Genomic DNA, 21,587 nt, shown 5'->3' with positions numbered 1-21,587 from the left:
CCTCTGCCTCCTCCCTCCTGGAACACCTCCCGCTTTCTGCCCATCTAAGTAGAGGTCTGCCTTCAGGGAGCACTCTGAGCCCATTCGCCTTTGTGGCTCAGCCTGAACAGCCTCACTCTCATCTGCAGCATTTACTTTTTTACATCTTTCTCTCTCGCTTACAAGGCAGTGAGCTGCAGCTTCAGCCTTAGAGTAGATTCAGACTGCGTCTCCGTGGGAAGTGACAGGACCTTTCTGAACTCCATTTTCCCCATCTGTAAAACGCAATAACAATGTCTCTCTTGTAGGACTGGGCTTTTGAAGACTGAATGAGACCAGTTGTGTCAAGTTATCAGGGACTCAATAAATGATAAGAATTACTGGGTTGGTCAAAAAGTTCATTCGAGGTTTTCCTAATATTATCAGGATAATTTCTTATATATCATCACCTATTTGTTAGTGTAAAATGCCTTTGGTGCTACTTCTTATTTCATCCACTTGAGGTAACTTCCTGGAGAGCAGAAACCATTACTAGAAATGTCTGCAGAAGAAATGAATTCTCTGTTCCAAGCTCCAGCCCAAACAGTACTCAACAAATGTGTATGGACTGCTAAATTCTGAGACTGGACAGAAGAGCAGAGATTAACACAAAAGCCTTAACACTTCAGACTCCAACTAACAACTGCTTGGGGCTTCCCAAGTGGCTCAGTGGTAAAGAATCCGCCTGCAATGCAGGAGACCCGGGTTCGATTCCTGGATCAGGAAGATCCCCTGGAGAAGGAAATGAAACCCACTCTAGTATTCTTGCCTGGGAAATCCCATGGACAGAGGAGCCTGGTGGGCTGCAGTCCATGGGGTCACAAAGAGTCGGACATGGCTTAGAGATTAAGCAACTGCTTAGTCTCCTACTGGCCTAACTGATGTAAACTGATGTGGCTATCTCTAGACATCTGGGGTCCACGCCTGGGAGGGCAGTACTCACTTTCCTGAAGCCTGCACATTCATGGCACACCAGGGCAGAGTGCAAAGATGGAAGAGCCAGGATTTCTTACATTCTTCCCTATACCACCCAGTTTTGCTGTGAGTCGAGCAGGGTGTGAGGTGTTACTGAAGAATAACCAGCCTGGATGTCCAGCCGAGCTCGCCCAGCAGTGTCTGTGAGCTCCTAGCTCCTTTTGTTGATCTGGGTTTGACCCGCTGCATCATGAACCCCAGCTTTCCCCTTATCCTGGGTTCTGGACTGTCCATCCACTCACTATACCTCCCCCAGCTTCACCTTGGCCTTGCTTTTCCCCAACCTGAACCCTGTGACCACAGCCCCAGGGCAGAAGGATGTGAGACAGAAGCCATGGCCAACCTCTCAGAACAATGTTATGGACTTTGGACCCACCATCAGCTGCAGGTTTTCATTAGTTCTTGAAGATCGCAGTAGAACAGACTCGGACAGTGCAATCTGTTCTGCGTGTTAGCACTGTTTCTGGAGGCTTTTGTTCAGGCTTTACGTGCACAGCATATGCTCTCGGTATTTCTGATCAGAGATTTCAGGCCAAAGGGTCTGAAAGGGACTGATCTCAAGGGGCTCCATCCAGCACAGTGGCTGCTGCCTCACGGAGCCCCTGGAATGTGGCCAGTCCAGACTGAGATGGGCTGCAAGCGCAAAATGCATCCTGCTTTTAAGAAAGTCAGTACCCCACCTGCGAACTTTCTCATTAAGAGCATTTATACTGATCAAATGTTGAAATCAAAATATTTTGGAAATATTATATATATTATTAAAGAAAATAGATTACTTAAAAGAATTTCACCTGTTCCTTTTTATTTGTTCTTTACATGACTACTAGAAAATAACATTACATATGTGGCTTCAAATAGTTGGACATGACCAGGCGACTGACACTTTCCGTTTTATGTCTATGGGATAGCATGGGTCTGGAGTGTTAGAATTTTCTTTCGGCTGCACTGCTTGGCATGCAGTATCTTAGGTCTCCAGCTAGGGATCGAACCTGGGCCCCCTGCAGTGGAAGCACAAAGTCTTAACCACTGGGTCACTAGGGATGTCTGGGAGAGTTGGAAATTCTTGACCAAGTGGTTGTTCAACTGATCCTGCTTGTGCAACTGGAACTCATTCATTTATTCTTGATAAAATGAATATCCCCAGAGCACTATAGGGCTTCCCAGACTGCACTAGTGGTAAAGAACCTGTCTGCCAATGTGGGAGACAGAAGAGACATTGGTTTGACTCCTGGGTGGGGAAGATCCCCTGGAGGAGGGCATGGCAACCCACTCTAGTATTTTTGCCTGGAGAATCCCATGGACAGAGGAGCCTGGCGGGCTACAGTCCATGGGGTTGCAAAGAGTTGGACATGACTGAAGTAACTTAGCACACACAGAGTGCTATAAGCTGGGCATGGTGGGAGGCGGGTGTGTGAACAGGTAACTGGAATCCAGATGTGTTCAGGGGATCTCAGAACACAAAGCGCAGTGCCTGACTCTGACCTAACATCCACGCTGATGAGAACAGGAGGCTGGAGCCAGACAGAACCTCAGACACTGTGAACCCAGTGAAGAATCTGAGGCCCACAGTCAGGATGGCTGCTATCCAAAAGTCTACAAGCAATAAATGCTGGAGAGGGTGTGGAGAAAAGGGAACCCTCTTACACTGTTGGTGGGAATGCAAACTAGTACAGCCGCTGTGGAGAACAGTGTAGAGATTTCTTAAAAAACTGAAAATAGAACTACCATATGACCCAGCAATCCCACTCCTGGGCATACACACTGAGGAAACCAGATCTGAAAGAGACATGTGCACCCCAATGTTCATCGTAGCACTGTTTATAATAGCCAGGACATGGAAGCAACCTAGATGCCCATCAGCAGACGAATGGATGAGGAAGCTGTGGTACATATACACCATGGAGTATTACTCAGCCATTAAAAAGAATCCATCTGAATCAGTTCTAATGAGATGGATGAAACTGGAGCCCATTATACAGAGTGAAGTAAGCCAGAAAGATAAAGACCATTACAGTATACTAACACATATATATGGAATTTAGAAAGATAGTAATGATAACCCTATACGCAAAACAGAAAAAGAGACACAGATGTACAGAACAGACTTTTGGACTCTGTGGGAGAAGGAGAGGGTGGGATGTTCCGAGAGAACAGCATCAAAACATGTATATTATCTATAGTGAAACAGATCACCAGCCCAGGTTGGATGCATGAGACAAGTGCTCGGGGCTGGTGCACTGGGAAGACCCAGAGGGATGGGGTGGAGAGGGAGGTGGGAGGGGGGATCGGGATGGGGAATACATGTAAATCCATGGCTGATTCATGTCAATGTATTTCAAAAACCACTACAATATTGTAAAGTAATTAGCCTCCAACTAATTAAAAAAAAAAAAAAAGAATGTGAGGTCCAGAAGGTTGCTCAAGGTCACCAGGCATGAAGGTGGCAGAGCTGGGACCAGGACTGACTGCCTAACCCTCAGCCCTAGTCCTGTCGCCACCGTCGCTGCAGGTGTGGTCACTGGGTCCACAAGTCACAGCCTGAGCTGAGGACAGACCGTGTCTGCTTCTCTGTGACTTGACATCGAAAGTGCACTTTTCCCTTCCTGCCTACCGGAGGTGATCTGTCCAGCGTGGCAGCAGGTGATAAATCATCCAATGGTTCTTTCAAGGACAGCACTGACAATGCCAGCTGTCTCTTTCTCCAAGAGTTCTGTGGGCCCTTGGAAACGCCTGGCTGCTCCGGGCAGTGAAATAATTAGGTCAGACAGCACACACCCATGAAAAGCGGAATGTTTATGTCATCCAGTGCTTGCTCACTCCTCCGAGTGAGTGGTCTCTGTCCTGGGGGCCTTGGCAGACCACAAACCAATGCACTAGCCAATAAGTACAATGGACTCCGGGGCTATCTGAGGCCCAAGGGAGCCACAAGAAGCTCACCACGACAGGGAAGGAGAAGGAGGGTCATGTGGGGTCACTACCAGCTGGAACTCAAAGTTCACGTACATCTAAGACCCTCAAACTTCAGTGGAAACACCTGGGAAGCTTGCAGGTAAGAGATGCTCTGAAGGCAAGCAGGATGAGACAAGGTGGGGACAAGGGAGAAGCCTACATCTGAGAGTTAGAAGATGCAGGTTTCCACGCTTCTCTGCCACTAACCATGGGTGTGGCCTCAGACTTGCTCTCTGGAGCCTCAGATTTCTCATCTCTTGGACCAGATGACCTCTGAGCTCTTCTGCAGCAATGCCATCTATGATTCTAAGACTCTCTCGGGTTCACTGGCTATTATTTCCTTCAGGCTGTGATCAATGACCTAACCACATTCCTTTCTACAGGGCGACGGCCCTCTGTCTGACAGTGTGGAAACATCCTCTCCCCACAGGCCAGGACAGCCCACCCTTGCCTACAGCTCGCTCTCCTTCCTCCCCACCGTCTACAAACCACAGCAATCCCCGGGCTGCAGCAGCTTCCCTGGGGGTCAGTGGCAAGAAGATTCCAGAAGACTGTTCTCCTCTGCTCAATACAGAGGGGGGAAGGCTGGACGTTCTCTGGGCTGCAGAGTCTGGAGCAAAGATTCCATTCTCTGTAGGACAGGGGCTCACACCGAGCGATGGTCTTCACAGGGCTCGGAAGAGAAAGTTACCTACTGAGCTGTCATGTCATGTTTACAACATTCCTCTCAACAGGGTGACAGGCTTGAAAGCCTCCTATACTTTTGCTCCTTGCTCAGAAGAAAGATTTGTTTAGGACACTTAACAAAAACCAGGCCCCTTTTTTTCTTGGCAGCTCAAGACACTGAGAGAAGGGCAAACTGTTCCCAACCTCTGGTGGCAGGGAGAGAATGTTCACAGCACTAACCTAGGGGGGGAAGTAAGATTTGGAATTCTGTGCCTGGGTAGTCCACAGCCTCATAAATTCCGAGTTATTCTCCTGGAGAAAGGGCCTGGAAATTCCAGCTTTCTCAGTGGGGCCGTGGGGAGCACTGGGTTAGGAGTTGGGAAACCTCTGTTAGAATATCCAATGGCTGCTAATATGTTGTCTTATCTTGGTTGTTTACTTCCTTCTTGGGGCCTCGGCTTCCAAATCCATAAAATGGGGACAATGTTCTCTAACGCCCTTCCAGCTTGAGCTACCTGGAGAGAGGTGTAGGACTGTCTGACAGAGCAGGGGTGCTGGATATGTGGGTGTGCACTCTGTCGTGTCTGACTCTCTGCGACCCCATGGACTGGAGCCCGCCAGGGTCCTCTGTCCATGGAATTCTCCAGGCAAGAATACTGGAGTGGGTTGCCATTTCCTACACCAGGGGATCTTCTCAACCCAGGGATAGAACCCGTCTCTTATGTCTCCTGCATCGGCAGGAGGGTTCTTTACCACTAGCACCACCTGGGAAGCAGGTGCTGGAGGGAGGAGGCAAAGCCAGAGGGACTGGAAAGGGCAAAGCCAGCCCAGGCTGGGCTCCCACGTGATGCTTTCTGTGAAGAGAGGCCAAGGAACACTCTCCCCACGCCTTACCTTGCCCCAACCGGGAGCCCGTGATGGCCTCTTTGGCACTCCCGAAGCCCAGCTCTCTGCAGACCACGCTGGCAGACACCAGGTCCCACTTGTCGTCGCAGACGGTACCCCATTCTCCATTCTTGAGCACCTCCACGCGGCCCTCCCCGACGTTGGCGCCACCTCTCAACCGCACCAGGGGTTGCTGAAGAGACACACCGTCTTGCTGAGCACAGCCTGCTGCCCTCTCCACGATGCCCCCCGTCTCCCCACTCCAAACCCAGGCGCCGGACTAGGAGCTGACAGCGCACCGTCTGAGCGAGCGTCCGTGGAGGGGACGGGAAGCGCGCATGCTCACTGTGTGTCCAGCGCTGCTGCAGGCTCCCCTTGCAGGCTTTGTCCTGGACCACGGGCCACCCCTCAGGGACTCTCATCAACCCCTTGTCCCTGTCCATCCTTGTTCTAGGGCCTAACCACTAGGTCCTTCCCTCCATGCCCTCACTCCAGAACCTGAAGCTTCAGCACTATCGAAAGACGCTCCTACCCACAAAGTCAGCAGATTCCAAACGATCCTAATTCTATCAGACGGGTAACAGAGTGCTTGTCCAGTCCTAGGGGAGATTCCGGGGCACTAAGGTGATCACACCGCAAGAATCCTGCCCTGCAGGCCCATGAGAGGCAGGAGAAGGAAGACATAAGGTGAGAGGGCGGGGCCTGACCAAGGCAGCCAGAACTTGGAGTTCTGCCCAGACAAGGGGATGGGGCGCCTCCCACTGGTTAAGACCGACATCTGTTCCGCAGCTGGACTTCGGCCTGGTCACCACTCCTGCTTCTGCCACCCCCGACTCTACTCCAAGCCCAGACCAGGCCAGCCTTTCAGGAGACACAGCCCCGCCAGCTATTCAGAGAGAGCAGGTGCTTACAGTTTGTTGTTCAGTCACTAAGTCGCGTCCCACTATTTTGTGACCCCATGGGCTGCAGCTTGCCGGGTTCCTCTGTCCATGGGATTTCCCAGCAAGAGTACTGGAGTGGGTTGCCACTTCCTTCTCCAGGGAATCTTCCCAAATCAGGTATTGAACCCCCATCTCCTGTGTCTCCTGCATTAGCAGGTGGATTCTTTACCACCGTGCCACCTGGGAAGCCCAGTTATAGTTTAATTGCCCCTAATTGCTCACCATCGGCCTTGAAGCCTTAACAGTCTTATAGTGTTTATTTATTATTGCACAGGAGTAAGACCCACTCTTCACAACCATCTTAATCCCACTGGGTCATACCTTACAAGATAGGAGATGGGTCATTTGACTCCCATCTGCCCACATACCCTGCCTTGCATCCGTTTCTGTGTGTGTGTGTGTGTGTGCATGCGCACATGTGGGGATGGGTAACAGAAGGCTGCGAGGCTCTGAATGATTGCTTCTATTTGATTCAATACAAAGGGAGTGTGGGGTAACTGCAGCCCTTCTGTGTGTGTGGCATCAGGCCAGTCACGGTCCTACTTTGGCCTCTGCAGTTCACAGCCCCGGACTCCATCCCTCTCAATGACGGAGGCATCCCACTTCCATCCCATCCCGGAATGAGGCAGGCCTGGTTGGTGGTGGCGTCTTTTAAACATTAACATATACCAGTCACCCTGAGCTTCCCTCGTCGCTCAGTCGGTAAAGAAGCTACCTGCAGTGCAGGAGACTGCAATGCATGAGATGCAGGTTCGATCCTTGGGTTGGTAAGATCCCCTGGAGAAGGGAATGGTAATCCCCTAGGGAAGGGAATGGTAACCCCGTCCAGTATTCTTGCTTGGAGAATCCCATGGACAGAGGAGCCTGGTGGGCTACAGTCTACAGGGTTGAAAGTGTCGGACATGACTGAGCAACTAAAACCACCACCACCTCTAAGAAAACCACCACCGGTCACCTTGAAAGCCAAGACATCGAACAAGAGGCTGTGTCTCCATCTTCCAGCCAAGGCCTGCACCCCAGTTACTGACCTGGGGTGACGACCCTGGCATAGAGGGAGAAGAAAAGAGGGACAGGGAGGGGCTGCAAAACCCCTCACTGGCTTCAGGAATCTTCATTCTAGCTTTAGCAGAACACGACAAATACAACTGCTGCATCCAGCCAGACGGCTGTAGAATCATGACCTTTCCCATTCCCCACTTCCCTTCCCAGGCTGCCTAGCCAGATTCCAGGGTCCCCTTCCCATGGAGTGGACTGTCCGTGACTCAAGCTTGTGGGAGGCAGAGTTCCAAGTAACCTCACCCCATCTAGCAGTGGCCAGGCAGAGTCAGCTGGCCCTGGAGGAAAAGAAAGAAGGGAAAATGTGATGTAAGCCTCACTTGATCTTTTTTTTTTTAAATTGGTTTGGTATAACTTGATTCCTCTGCTTTCAACCATACAGTAAGAGGAAATCCAAAACAGTAGGACCTGGTATTCTGGATGACACATGAGGCAAGCTCAGAGGCTCAGGCTGAGGCTGTGGAAAGGGTGTGGCCATCAAATCATGTGGCTGGAGGGGAAGCGAGGGGCCGTGGGGGCTGGCACTGTCCAGGTGTGCCTGTGTGGCCTGCCTGCACACGTGAGATGTGTGGTCAGGTCCATGCAGTTTGGAGGCCCCTGTGGGGCAGGCTGAGGGTGCAGGAGGGCTAGTTGCTGGCCAGAAGTGTCTGGAAGACACCCCAAAGAGTTCCCACATCCTCTGGTCAATGCCTGGACTTGCTGCATTCATCTCACGCCTTTATTTAAGGCTTATTCTTTTGTCCAAATATACCACCCCAGCCTTTCCAAATACAGCATCCAAAGCTGTTTATCTGGTTTCTGCATCAGTTTCCTGTTTCTACTGGATAAGTACATAGGGGATCACTCCCTATCCACGAGCAGGTTGATAGATGTTGATGGAGAGGAGAGATTGGAGAGGGAGATGGGGTGGGGGGCTTCCCAGGTGGCACTAGTGCTAAAGAACCTGTCTGCCAATGCAGGAGACACAAGGGACGTGGGTTCGATCCTCAGGTCGGGAAGATCCCCTGGAGGAGGATATGGCAACCCACTCTAGTATTCTTGCCTGGAGAATCCTATGAACAGAGGAGCCTGGCAGGCTATAGTCCATAAGGTGGTACAGAGTCAGACACAACCAAAGTGACTTAGCACAAATGCAAGCATGCGGGCAGAGATGGGGGAGGGGACAGCAGATGCAGAGTGAGGCTGCCTCGGCTTGGGGAGCGGCTGTTACTATCCCCCCCCTCAAATACCAATTCCCAAGTTTCGTCTGGCACAGCGCATCATTCGTTAATAAATGATTAGCTCTTTTTCCTCTACTATCCCTCTACTATTCCCACTCACTGGTCCAGATTAGTAGTTTCCAGAACATGCGTGTCACAGAGAACCTTTAGGGATATGTGCGAAAAGGAGAGTGGGAAAAAAGATGAGCCAACTAGTGATTTCCGAGGGAAGGGAGGATAGTGCACTTGCTCTTCTTCAGGGGGGCTTCCCGAGTAGCTCAAATGGTGGTAAAGAATCCCCCTGCAATGCAGGAGACCTGGGTTCGATGCCTGGGTTGGGAAGATCCCCTGGAGGAGAGCATGGCAATCCACTCCAGTATTCTTGCCTGGAGAATTCCCACAGATAGAGGAGCCTGGTGGGCTATAGTCCATGGGGTCACAAAGAGTCAGGCAATACTGAGTGACTAACATTTTCACTTTCTTTCACTTTTCTTCAGAGGAGTCATCAAGCCTGCCTTGGCCAGGACAGCTCACCGGTCCTGAGGAATCAGTCCGTTGAGATGGGGATGAAAATTCAGATGTGCATCTGCACCTCTTTAATACACCTCCCCCCACATGCAGGTACTGATTCACAAACATACAGTGTGATAACAGGCACATATAACATGGATGTGGTGATGACATGTTTCCATTTACAGGAAGTCCCCTATGTACGAACCTTCAAGTTGTGAACTTTCAAAGATGTGAACTTGTGTTTGCATGTCCAATCACGTGAGTGAGTTCGTGTCCAGCGTCCACTGTCACATGGCTGCATCCTCTACAAGTGTCGTGCTTTTCTGTACTTTACTATACAGAACTATACACTGTAGTATATATTTACATATCTATGTATGTAGTATAGCATGCAGTTGTTGTTATTTAGTCACTAAGTCCTATCCGACTCTTGGCGACCCCATAGACTGTAGTCCACCAGGCTCCTCTGTCCATGGCATTTCCCAGGCGAGAATATTGGAGTGGGTTGCCATTTCCTTCTCCAGGGGATCTTCCTGACCCATGGATCGAACCCTTGTCTCCTGCAATGGCAGGTGGATTCTTTATCACTGAGCCACCAGGAAAGCCCATTGAATATAGCAGTACCACATTTTTATTTCAAGCCTAGGATGTCCAGAAGCAAATGTAAAAGCAGTGGTACATAACTGATTGTGTTAGTTGGGTACCTAGGCTAATTTTGCTGGACTTACGTACAAACTGGATTTTTAACGTACTCTTGGAACAAAAGTCATCCATATGTAGGGACTTACTGTACTAACTCTGTGAAAGCTTTTAAAAGTTGCTATTCTTTCTGATGCAGAATAAGTAAAACCTGTTTGAAAACCATTGTATCTGATTTCGTATGCTTCTGAGAGGTGGGTCACGTTTCCAACGGCTCTGAAAGTGGGTGTTAGTCCCTCAGTCATGTCTGACTCTTTGAGACCCCATGGACTGTAGCCCGCCAGGCTCCTCTGTCTATGGAATTCTCCAGGCAAGAATACTGGAGTGGGTGGCCATTCCCTTCTTCAGGGGATCTTCCTGACCTGGGGATCGAACTCATGTCTCCTGCATTGCAGGCGAATTGTTTTCCCATCTGAGCCACCGGGGCAGCCTGTCAAGGGCTCTAGGATGCTTGATTTCTCAGGGAATCTCCCAGAAGCCCCTGGTTCTCACCGCCCCCCACCCCCAACCCTTCGTGCTGGTCCACAGACAGCATGCAGAACCTGTGGTGGTCTGTAGTGAGGCACAGCCCTCTCACGGTGTTTGTCTGCCACGGGGACACACTAGTCTCGGAGGTGAGCAGCAGTGTCAGAAGGACAGGTAGGGGCGCTCATGACTAGGGACAGGTTCCCAGCTGCTGGTCACACCCCAGCAGTGGCATCTGTCAGTGAGGCTGGCCCTGACAAGTGTCCTGCATCTTCCTGCCCTCTAGAAAAGTGGTCCGAGTTGCTGCCGTTTCTCTTGGCAGGGGGAGTGGGGGGGCGGGTCCCTGTCTGATCCTTTAACCACCAGCCCACCCCTCCAGGTACCAAATCTGCCACCCTATCCTCACCTCTGGCTTGTACGCTTTCCGGAATCTTGACGGTCCATCAGGACTGAAGACCTGGCCGGGCACACAGCTCACCACAGCCGGAAGCCCATTCTCACAGGTGACATTCTTGACGGGGTCCAGCGACACCTGAGGGCCCAACTTGCAGCTGGAGATGTGGGCCTCCGTGCCTGTGCAGTCCATGGAGTATGGCCAGTAGCGCTGCTTCTTGCGGGCAGCAAACATTCTGCGGAAGGTGAGACAGGGCAGGTGACCAAGACATCATGCTGCCCACCCCTCCATTCTTCCACAGCGGGGCAACTGACCCCTGCCCGGGGCCAGTCACTGAGGCAGTGGAACCAGATAGACATGGTCCCCGCTCCTGCAGTTCAGTCTTGCTCCAGACAGGGCTCTGCAGGGCATGTCTGCCAGCACTCACTGGTCATGCTGGGCACTGGGGAGCCAGACCTGGAAGGGCAGTCATGGCTTCCTGCTTCCAGGGAGCTCACGTTCTAGGAGACAAGGGTCTAACTCAGTGTGTGTGCATGCTAAGTCACTTCAGTCACGTCTGACTCTTTGTGACCCTATGGACCATGTCCCACCAGGCTTGTCTGTCCATAGGATTCTCCAGGAAAGAACACTGCAGTGGGTTGCCATGCCCTCCTCCAGGGATCTTCCCAACCCAGGGACTGAACCCAAGTCTCTTACATCTCCTGCGTTGGCAGGCAGGTTCTCTACCAATAGCGCCACCTGGGAAGCCCCTAACTCAATGTAGTGACATATGATACTAATGCCTATAGATGCAAAGTGTAAAAAGGGATCTTGGAGAGACAAATACAATGTGATATCCCTCAGCCAAAAAAAGAACGAAATAACATCATTTGCAGCAACATGGATGGACCTCGAGATGATTATACTAAGTGAAGTAAGTCAGACAGAAAAAGACAAATATCATAGGATTTCACTTATGTGTGGAATCTAAAACAAATATTACAAAATATTTACAAAACAGAAACAGACTCAACAGACATAGGAAACAGACTTGTGGTTACCAAAGCGGCGAAGGGGGGAAGCTACCCTTCCCTCTCTCCTGTCCCAGGGTCTTTGAAGTCTGTGGGCTCATTGGTGATTGGCAGAATCCAGTGAGACGCACTGCTGCCAGACTGCCCAGAAGAGGGGCTGCCCAGGGCAAGTTGGCCCCAGATGAACAGAAGTGGAGTCCTGTCCCTACTGGTCTAGCAGGCCTGGAAGTTTCTGCTTTGCCTCAGAGTGAATGGGATGTGAACAGAGAGGAAGAATAAATCTGACAGATGCCACTGATGTCTCTCCTTACCAAAAACTGTGACTGGTAGTTATTCTATTCTATGCATGCAATGACACAGTATCCTTGAAAGAAAAAGGACTGTCTTGGAAAGCTCAGGGTTTGCGCTCAACATAGCTACAGCCAGAGCACAGAACTACACAGGAGGACTGTTAATAATCCCAAGAGCCAGGGCTTCCCTGGTGGCACAGTCGATGGGAGTCTGCCTGCCAATGCAGGGACACAAGTTCGACCCCTGGTCCGGGAGGATCTACATGCTGCGGAGCACCTAAACCCACACATCACAGCTACTTAGCCTGTGCTCTAGAGCCTGGGAGCTGCAGCTATGGAGCCCATGCACCCTAGAGCCTGTACTTTACAACAAGAGAAGGCACTGCAACAAGAAACGTTCGCACCGCAACAAAGAGTAGATCCCGCTCGCCGCAACAAGAGACAGCCTGTGCAAAGCAATGAAGACCCAGTGTAGCCAAAATAAATGAATAAAGAAGGAGTGAAAAAGAATTCCAAGAGCCACCACCCCTCCCCATTCCCTGGAAGGCCCTGCTCTTGGAAACACAACCTCCAGTTTGTTTCCCATGACACTCGTACCTGGGACAGCAGAACACACTTGTGGGGGGTAGGATATTGTAGCTTGCTATGACACAAGTCAGGTGAGCAAGCACACCCAGGGGAGGTCAGGGGCACGGGGAGCGGTCAGATCTCACTGCATCGGAATATCTTCTAGCTCCCAGCTTTCAGTGACCACCAGCCTCTCCCAGGAACAGATGTGCTGAGCTCTCAACACAGAGGCTCCCTCAGCAGACAGAGCTGCTCTTCCTTCCCCAGAAAGCCCCTCTGTCCTCTGACCTCAGATCACAGGAATGCAATCCTCCACAGGCCTCAGCCAGGGCAGCCCACCCCGCCCCCATGAGTCACTCTCGCAGGCCGCCCCTCCCCCACCCCGGGATGTAGACGCGGGGATGCAGATAGGAGGCACTGGGGAGGATGGAGTGGCTTCCCAGGGGGCTTCCCAGTGGTAAAGAACCTGCCTGCCAATGCAGGAGACATTAGAGACGTGGGTTCTGTCCCTGGGTTGGGACGATCCCCTGGAGGAGGGCATGGCAACCCACTCCAGTATTCTTGCCTGGAGAATCCCATGGACAGAGGAGCCTGGTGGGCTGCAGTCCATGGGGTCACAAAGAGTCGGACTCGACTGAAGTGGCTTAGCACGCACATGCACACATGGACAACCCACTCTAGGCCTGATGGTGGGCGACTGGAGTTACAGGACAGGCACTGGCCAAGCAGGAAGCTTGCTTGAGAAAGAGGCATCTAGGCTGATGGCTGGGTAACATTGAGCTGAACTGATTCAACTGAAAATGAGACGTCCTCCTTGCTCTCCTCCAGCCAAGGAGCACACCAGGCTTGGGAGGGATTCTGCCCGCTCTGTGAGACTGTCCACCTCAATTATGCATTCTGGAACCAGGGAAATAACCACAGCGTGGGTTCGGGGACCCACCGAGCCCACTGTGATATGGGCCTGCGCCAAACCTCCACTGATCACCTGACATCCACACTCTGACTGTGGGCCGCAGGGATGTTTGGGCCCCTGGAACCAGGGTCTGTTCAGAGCCTGTGTCCAGTGGTTCCTGACAGTTGTGATCATTTCCTTTTCTCCAGTGTACAATACAGTGACCTTGGTAAAAGGTCATAGGTCCCGTTGGGTAAATGACTAACAGGGTACACTTCTGGCTGTGTGCCACAGTCCTTCTTCAAGGAGACCTGGCCTCCTCTTCATTCAAGGGCTTATAGGTCTGTAAACTTTCTCAAGTCTGGACTTTGAGGGGCTGGACCTGTTTTTATGATTCAGATCAGATTTTTGTTCTCTTAACCTAGAAATTTTCTGCTTTTACAGATTGAATAAGAACCAAACAGGCTTCCTATTTCATTTCTGGGAACACCATGAGACAGCCAGCTGGATCAACTGGTTAACCCCACAAGTCTGCAGGGGCCAGTCTATTCTGATTGCTGCTTCGACTTTGCTGGCCACTCAGTAGCCACGCCCGCCCATCTTGCCTTTGGCCTTGAGTGCTGTCACCAGGTCCCTGCCACCCGGGATCTAATCACCCCCACTGCCTTTAGGTTTCCTGACCTGCAAGGACTGCAGCCCCCACCCTGAGGTCTGGCTTAGAGAAGAACCCTCAGGGAGCTCTTAAGAACCGGGGTGGGGGGGGGCTTCCCTGGGGGTCCAGTGGTTAAGAATCCTCCTTGCAATGCAGGGGACATGGTTTGATCCCTGGTCAGGGGACCTAAGACCCCCCAAGCTGAGGAGCAACTGAGCCTTCAAGCACTGGAGAGTGTGTGCCACAACTAGAGAGCTTGCGCACCGTAATGAAAGATCTCGCATGCCACAGCCAAGACCAATGCAGACAAATAAATAAATAAAAGAACCAGAGAGGGAGTCAGGACTTCCCTTATAAATTTATTCCTCTCTGTCGTGGTGAAACATCTGTCTTCTGGACCCATTTGTCTTAGATGACAAATCCATGACAACATTCTAGTCTCCCCAGGCTTCTGAATCCCTTTCTCTACACGAAACCAAGGGGACTCAGCATTTTTAATTTGGTCTGGCAGGCCTCCTTTTGGTCCCTGTTTCAGCCAGCTCACCAAAGCCTTACAGTCCTAACTCCTGAGATGCAACATGAATGCAGTCTCTGTTCAGTAATCATGTATCAATAAATCAATATCAATAATGGGATCTTGCTTTAAGAAAAAGAAAATGACTACACAATATTCCTGGCCTGGGAGATGGGGCCCTGTGGCTTCAGTCTTATCAATTTCCAGGTACATGGACCACTTCCCAGTCTGTGAGAGGGTCATCTGCAACCCAGCTGCCAAACGGACCTGAGGTCAGAGATCCCCCTTCAACAGCCAGAAGATGACTCTGGTCAACCCGCAGTTGAGGAGGAGGTTTTCAAAAGCCCTCTGAACAAGCCACGTGTTGCCTGGCCTCGGGCACCCTGTCCTGCTACAGAGCAGGGCTGATGGCAGCCTTCCTGCTCCCAGGACTGGGCGAAGACCTGTGCCAGGCTGGGGGCTCCAGTGGGGCCAGCAGTTAGGAAGCCTGTCAGGGGAAGGGATCTACTTTTCTTGGCTCCAATTGGAAGGAAAGGCTGAGAAGGTGTCTCCAGGGAAGGAGCCAGCCAGCTGGCGGGAAATTCTCCAAACTATTTAGAGAACGGGACCACCCTGCCTGCCCCCATCCCACCCTGTGCAAACAGGAAGATCTGGGCCATGTCTGGGGCGGCTGGGGCAGGAATCACCATCAGGCAGCTTGGCAGCCAGCACTCACCCTCACAGTGGACCAGAGGCTCTGACCGAAGGAGCCAGGCCGAGCCCAGGAAGGAACGAAGCCTGCACTGACCCCAGGGACTGGGGGGAGAGTTGGGGCAGGGACCCCTGTTTCCTGGCTGGAAGCCACCTCTCTCCTTGGCTTTTGAAAGGGAAGAGTAGTAAGTCTGCACTCTTGAGGAGGGTGGACCCTGTTGCCGGAGACCCGGGGTGGATCCTGAGCCTGCCACTTCCTAGTTTTATCACCTTTCTCTGACTCCATTCCTTTAGCTGAAACATAGACCCCTTCCTAGGATTGTGACGCTTAAGCGGCTAAGAGGGCTTCCTTGGTGGCTCAGATCATAAAGAATCCACCTGCAATGCAGAAGACCCAGGTTTGATTCCTGAGTCAGGAAGAACCTCTAGAGAAAGGAACAGCTACCCCCTCCAGTATTCTTGCCATTGGGTCACAAAGAGCTGGACATGACTGAGCAACTAACACTTAAGAGACTAAGAACAGAGCCACCTGGCATGTAGTCAGTGCTCAGTAAAGCAGATTATTATCCTTATTAGAGGAGACAAGAAGACCCCACGACCAGTCAATACACCAGCCTGTCACGGACTGAAAACCCTTCACCGGACACCTGTCCCCAAATTACTCTAAGTCCCCTTTCCCTGCCTGGGGAGATATTAACTTTGGAAACCATGACAGCATCGCAAGATTTACTCAGGATGAATGTAACTGAATCCACGAGATCTGTTTCTCATTTTCCTAACAGTTGCAGATTTCTCATGATAATCACTTCGAGGGGGCAGAGGACAGAGGTGGCCCCGGCCACTGCATTCTATGTCTGCATCTCCATTGCGGCGCCGCAGATAGGTTCGTCGGCGCCGCAGATAGGTTCTTCAGCACCGCCTTTCTAGACTGCATATATATGGGTGAATATCCGATACGCGGTCAATGCAGGCCTCCCCAGTGGCTCAGCGGTAAAGAATCTGCCTGCAATGCGGGAGACACAGGAGACACAGGTTTGATCCCTGGGTCAGGAAGATCCCCTGGAGGAGGGCATGGCAACCCGCGCCAGTATTCTTGTCTGGAGAATCCCATGGACAGAGGAGCCTGGCGCGCGCAGCCTGTGGCGTCGCAGAGTCTACTGAGAACGCACACATGCGCAGAGCCACCGCAGAGCTGACTGAGGACCAGCTGGGGCCGGAGTCCCGCCGTGCAGAGTCCCCGCCCAGACTGCTTACTTGTACACTTTGGTGTTGTAGGTCTTCTCCCCGGGGAAGCCGAACATGCCGCAGACCACGCGGGAGTTCTTAGCCGTCCAGTGCTTGTCACAGATCTGCTTCCACGTCTTGCCCTCTTTTACCTCCACGTAGCCCTCTGTCACCGGGGTGCGCTTGCGGAAGGCGGAGAGGATGGCTCGGATCCGGATGTCCTCCACTTGGATGTTCATGTTCTGGGAGGGGAGGGGTGGAAGGAGATGGGTGACTTTCCTGGTCTGGCCCTGGGGAGGTGATGGCAGACTGGGCTTATCCTGAGAGTCTGCCCACCTCTCCCCTCGGGCTCTTGCGGGGCTGCGGGTGCTCCCTAAGAGCACACAGCACATGCAGTGGGGCTGCAGGAGCCAGAAGAGAAGGAGCAGGGTGACCCAGGCAATCAGAGACTTAGGGGAGCCCAGCGCTCCTCCTCTGTCCTATCAAAAACACCAGAGGGCAGCAGCCTCCTCATGCAGGGGTCTCAAAGAGCAGAGGAGAGAATCGCATTCCTTGAATGCTGTATTCTAGAGGCAAAATCATTCGCACGGTTGTATTTTACTTCAAACCATCTGTGTGCAGGCCTGGGAGTGAGTGTGTGTGTGTGCCTTCCCAACAATCTGCCTGTAAAACTGAAATTTTGGGCAGATGAGCCCCAGATACCCTGAGCTGGTGGGACCACGTTGCACACCGCCTCATGTACTCCCCTCATGTCATCAGTCTTCAGGGTGAAAAGCCAGAAGGGAAAGGGGAAGGTTTGGAGAGAAGGGGGAGGAAAGGAGGTGTGTGCCTGGGCCCAGGCCAGCCAAGCAGGAGGGGCAAGCCTGGGGCCCAGGATGTAGGGATGCATACAGTCATGCAACTATGCCAAGGAAAGGAAAGGAAAGATTCTGAATATCTTGAGGCCCTTGTCTTGAAAGCCCCTGTTCACCCGTCTCCTCTCCCCATTTCTGTGGCAGTGAGTGAAGAGGCAGGAGCCTGCTAGGAAGATGTGGAGGAGGCTGGGGTTGAAGGTGGGCTCCTCTCCCAGCCCCTGACACTGGGCTGCTCTGTCCCTGCCCCTAGCCCACACTCTCAACAGGCCAAGCTGGATGGAGGAACAGGGGCCTACCTGGAATTTTCCAGGATGATATCTTTTATGTTTCTCCAAGGTTCTCACAAATCTGCCCCAAACCCTAAGGATGCTCCAGAATCTCTCACTTCCAGCCCGTCTTCTTTCTGCCCCTGCCCAAGAGTCCACCACCAGCTCTCACAAGGCTCCCCAGCTGAGTCCCTGCCTCCCTGCTCTCCTCCATCCATCTGACACAGGGCCAGCCCCCAGAAGACTCCTTATAAACCACAACTAACCTTGTCCCTTGGCTGACTGCACCTATACCTCAGCCCCAAATCTACAGCCAGCTAGGATGATGCTGGGAAAGATTGAAGGTGGAGAAGAAGGGGACAACAGAGGATGAGATGGTTGGATGGTTATCATTGACTCAATAAACATGGGTTTGAACAAGATCCAGGAGATAGTGAAGGACAGGGAAGCCTGGCATGCTGCAGCCTGGTCACAAAGAGTCAGACACGACTGAGTGACTGCTCAACAGCAATAATAGGACAATAACAAGTACCACTACTTTCTGGGCATTTTCTCACTTAATCCTCAAACAATAGAGGTCTTTATAGTTAGTGTCATCTCCATTTTCCAGATAAGAATACTGGGTGACTCCAGTGATCTCCCAGGACCACAGAGAGGCAGAGAGCACCTGAGGTTTGGTGTGTGATGCTCTCTGAACCACGCCACAGGGGACTGGGCAGGGATGCTGGCAAAGAGGAACCCAATGATTTGGGTGCCCACACCCCAGTCCAGCCAGGATGCAAATGAACTGGGAATTTGAACAGAACCATTATTTGGGTGTCCAGGGACTCAGCTCTCCTTGCCACTGGCTTCAGGGTGCAAAGCCAGGCCCCATTTCCCCAGTCCTGCGAGGTGGTGGAAAGTATGTTGGCCGGGGTGGTGGGGGGGGGGGGTGGCATCTAGCCCTGATTCCTTTCCATGCAGAGCGGAAGGAAAGCCGCCAGTGGCAGGATTATGTTTGCCAGCCTGGATCCTTGGATCCATTACAGCTCCCAGTCAGGCCACAGGGCTCGCGCCACCAAGACACATGGACAGGAGTAAGCAAGAAAGGGCTGGAGGTCTAGACTGGCTCATGGGCCAGCCCTCTCCTCCGACTTACCACCTCGGGAGGCCAGGCTGGAATTCCAGCGTGTAAGGAATGTGTCATGCCCAGAAGGAAGTTACCCACTGTGGCATTGGCCCTGACAGCCGCACGGGGCAGGCAGGCTGGGTAGACTTGATTAAATTCACAGATCCTCCCCCTCTCCCCAGCCCCCTGCCCCCTTTCCCTCCTCTCGGCCCATGGAGCATCAGCTCAGCTGGGATAGAGAGTGTGAATCCAGAAGGAGGAAGGCCAGGGTGGGGGAGCTCAACTGACCCTTGTCTTAAGGCTGGGCAGCGTCCCCTCAGCAGAATAACGACTGGTGGGCAAGCCAGCTAGGGTCCCAGATGCAGGAAATGAGGCTCAGAGGAGAGAAAGTGCTAGAACTGATGTCACTGTTCTTGTATTCCCACTGACTCACTGCATGTGTGTGTGTGGGCACTAGTGTGTATGTTTGGTGTCACGAATATGTCTCTCTGGATGTGTGTCTCTGCACGCGTTTGTGCATCCACGTATGTGTCTCTAGGGGAGCTCATGTTCCTGTGTGTCCGTGTGCAGGAGGATGTGCACATGTCTGTGTGTTGTGTGGAGTGTGTGTCTGTGCACACAGTACGAAGATGCAGAGGGTTTCCCTGCAAAGCCCTGGGAGAGCAGTCAGGCAAGTTCCTTCTCCTCTTCTCTCTCCACACAACTAATTCCTTCCCACCATCTTGGGCTCAAATCCACCTCAGTCATTCATTCATCCATCCCATAAAATACAGTCGCTCCCTCCGAGGACCCTGGCAGCCTCCTCCCTACTGCCCAACCCTGGGACCCTGGTTCTTCTCTGAATCATAACGATTATGTGAGCCCTCATTCATCAAATGCCAGCCAATTCATTACGTGTCAGGCTCTGCACTCAGAACTTTACATCCATCCCCTTCCTCAGTTCCCATAACAACCAGTGAGAGGACTAGTGGTATACCCTGGCTGGCTACAGGTGAAAAGCAAGAAAACTTAGTGAAGTTTGGCATCTTCTCCAAATTCACACAGCTAGTACGTAGATAAACAAGGGTGAAAACTGAGTTCTGACTCTAAGTCCATGCCCCAGGCTCACCACAGTGGGCCTCTGGGTCTTCATCCTTCTGCCTTCATCCCATCCCTTGCCAGCTACTGAGATGACATGCCTGGGCCTGGGACTCGGCCTTCTGAGGCATCCTTTGGGGGTCCGCCCGATAAAAGCCCACATTTGAAGTCCTCCCTGCGCCCTGCCCAGAGAAGCTATGAGTCAGGCCGGAGTGTACGTGAGATGAGAGGGCTGCCTCCCAGCTGCCCTTGGACTCAGGCCAGGGGGCAGCAGGGAAACCCTCAGTGGCACGCAGTCAGGGCTCGCTGCTGGCTAATGAGCTCACAGGGGCTGTTCAGAGAGCTCTGTGTAGGAAAACACACGTACACACAGAACGGCCCTCCTGACCTCACTGCCTTGGAATCCTTTCCATAACCGCAAGCATTAGAAATTTTTTTCCCCCAGAAGTTCAACTTCAAAAGAGCAGTGAAGATTTGAAACACTAAAACCTATACACATTTTTCTTTTCTAACAGAAGTCTCTTTAGACTGGCCTGTTTCACATTTAACCCAAGAGCCCAGAAGCCGTCAATATATCTGGCCCCTTTTAAAACTCGCAAGTCTGAAGGCTGGCCCTCCGGCCAGAGACTGGAGTTCACCAAACTCTCCGAAAGGCTTCCCTCCAAGGAATTCACAGAACCTTCTGGACTTGTCCTACTCAAAACTCAGCACATCTCCAGGGAGGGTCTGAGCCCTGGGAGTGACTATCACTGGCTTCCAAATGGGAAAATCAGGGTGCCCTGAGGCCATAACCTGCCCTGCTGTACCTAGTGGGGTGGTGGAAAGAAGGACTAGTGAATGATCACCAGGGCTGGTTTCCCAGTCTTGTGTTGAATGACATTTCACATTTGCAGCATCTGTGAATGACTTGCAGATTCCACAATGTGACAGTCTGGGGCTATTGCCAAGGAGGAAAAATCACCAGTTTTGAAAGTCTAGTTGGGGATTGCATCAGGGAAAGATTCAGGGGGAGACACGGCAAGCAACCCTCTAAGGACGCACTGCACTGCTGAAAGTTGGCACTCGGCTCATCGCCTCCTGTGGAGGGCATGTTTCCAAAAGCCAGATCTTAGTCCAATTCTTCCCCTTCCTCCTTCTAGAAGTTATCATTTAATCATGCAATTAATTACATAATGTATCAGACCAAGCCTTCCCACCTGAGAAGTCATCCGCGGAGTGGTGTCAGGTGGGAGGATGGAGAGGTAGTGGTCCCCCATTATCCCACCAGAACAGACAACTGGTTCGTTCTGCACAACTGCTGCTCACTTAGTAAGCCCCTTCCCTCTACAGCTAACAAGTTCCTGCATCTTGCTCTCAAAGCCCTTTATTTATTCGGCTATTTTCTAAATTATCTATTTATTTAATTTTTGGCTGCACTGGTTTTCATTGCTGCTTGGGCGTTTCTCTAGTTGCCGGGAGTGGGGCTACTCTGTAGTTAGGGTGTTCGGGCTTCTCACTGCAGTGGCGTCTCTCGGTAAGGAGCATGGGCTCTAGAGAGTGGGGCCTCAGCAGCTGCAGCAGCAGGGCTCAGAAGCTGTGGCTCCTGGGCTCGAGAGCACAGGCTCACCGCTGTGGTGCATGGGCTTAGTTGCTCTGCGGCATGTGGGATCTTCCCAGACCAGGGATCTGTCTCCTGCACTGGCA

General features: G+C 52.0%; 1 protein-coding gene across 1 annotated transcript in view; it reads right to left on the bottom strand.

The window, feature by feature from the left end:
• LOXL2 (lysyl oxidase like 2) overlaps positions 1 to 21,587 on the bottom strand; it is a 111,297-nt gene that overhangs the window by 36,645 nt on the left and 53,065 nt on the right. The window contains exons 4-6 of the mRNA XM_070459652.1: positions 16,630 to 16,841; positions 10,773 to 10,995; positions 5,503 to 5,686 (exon numbers count right to left, since the gene is read on the bottom strand). Of these exons, the coding sequence (XP_070315753.1) occupies positions 5,503 to 5,686; positions 10,773 to 10,995; positions 16,630 to 16,841 (619 nt within the window). The remainder of the gene's footprint in view (positions 1 to 5,502; positions 5,687 to 10,772; positions 10,996 to 16,629; positions 16,842 to 21,587) is intronic.

The sequence above is a fragment of the Odocoileus virginianus genome, chromosome 31, assembly GCF_023699985.2.
Source record: "Odocoileus virginianus isolate 20LAN1187 ecotype Illinois chromosome 31, Ovbor_1.2, whole genome shotgun sequence".
NCBI lineage: Eukaryota > Metazoa > Chordata > Mammalia > Artiodactyla > Cervidae > Odocoileus > Odocoileus virginianus.
Note: the sequence above shows the minus strand (reverse complement) of the source record. Positions and strands in the feature narration are given on the sequence as shown.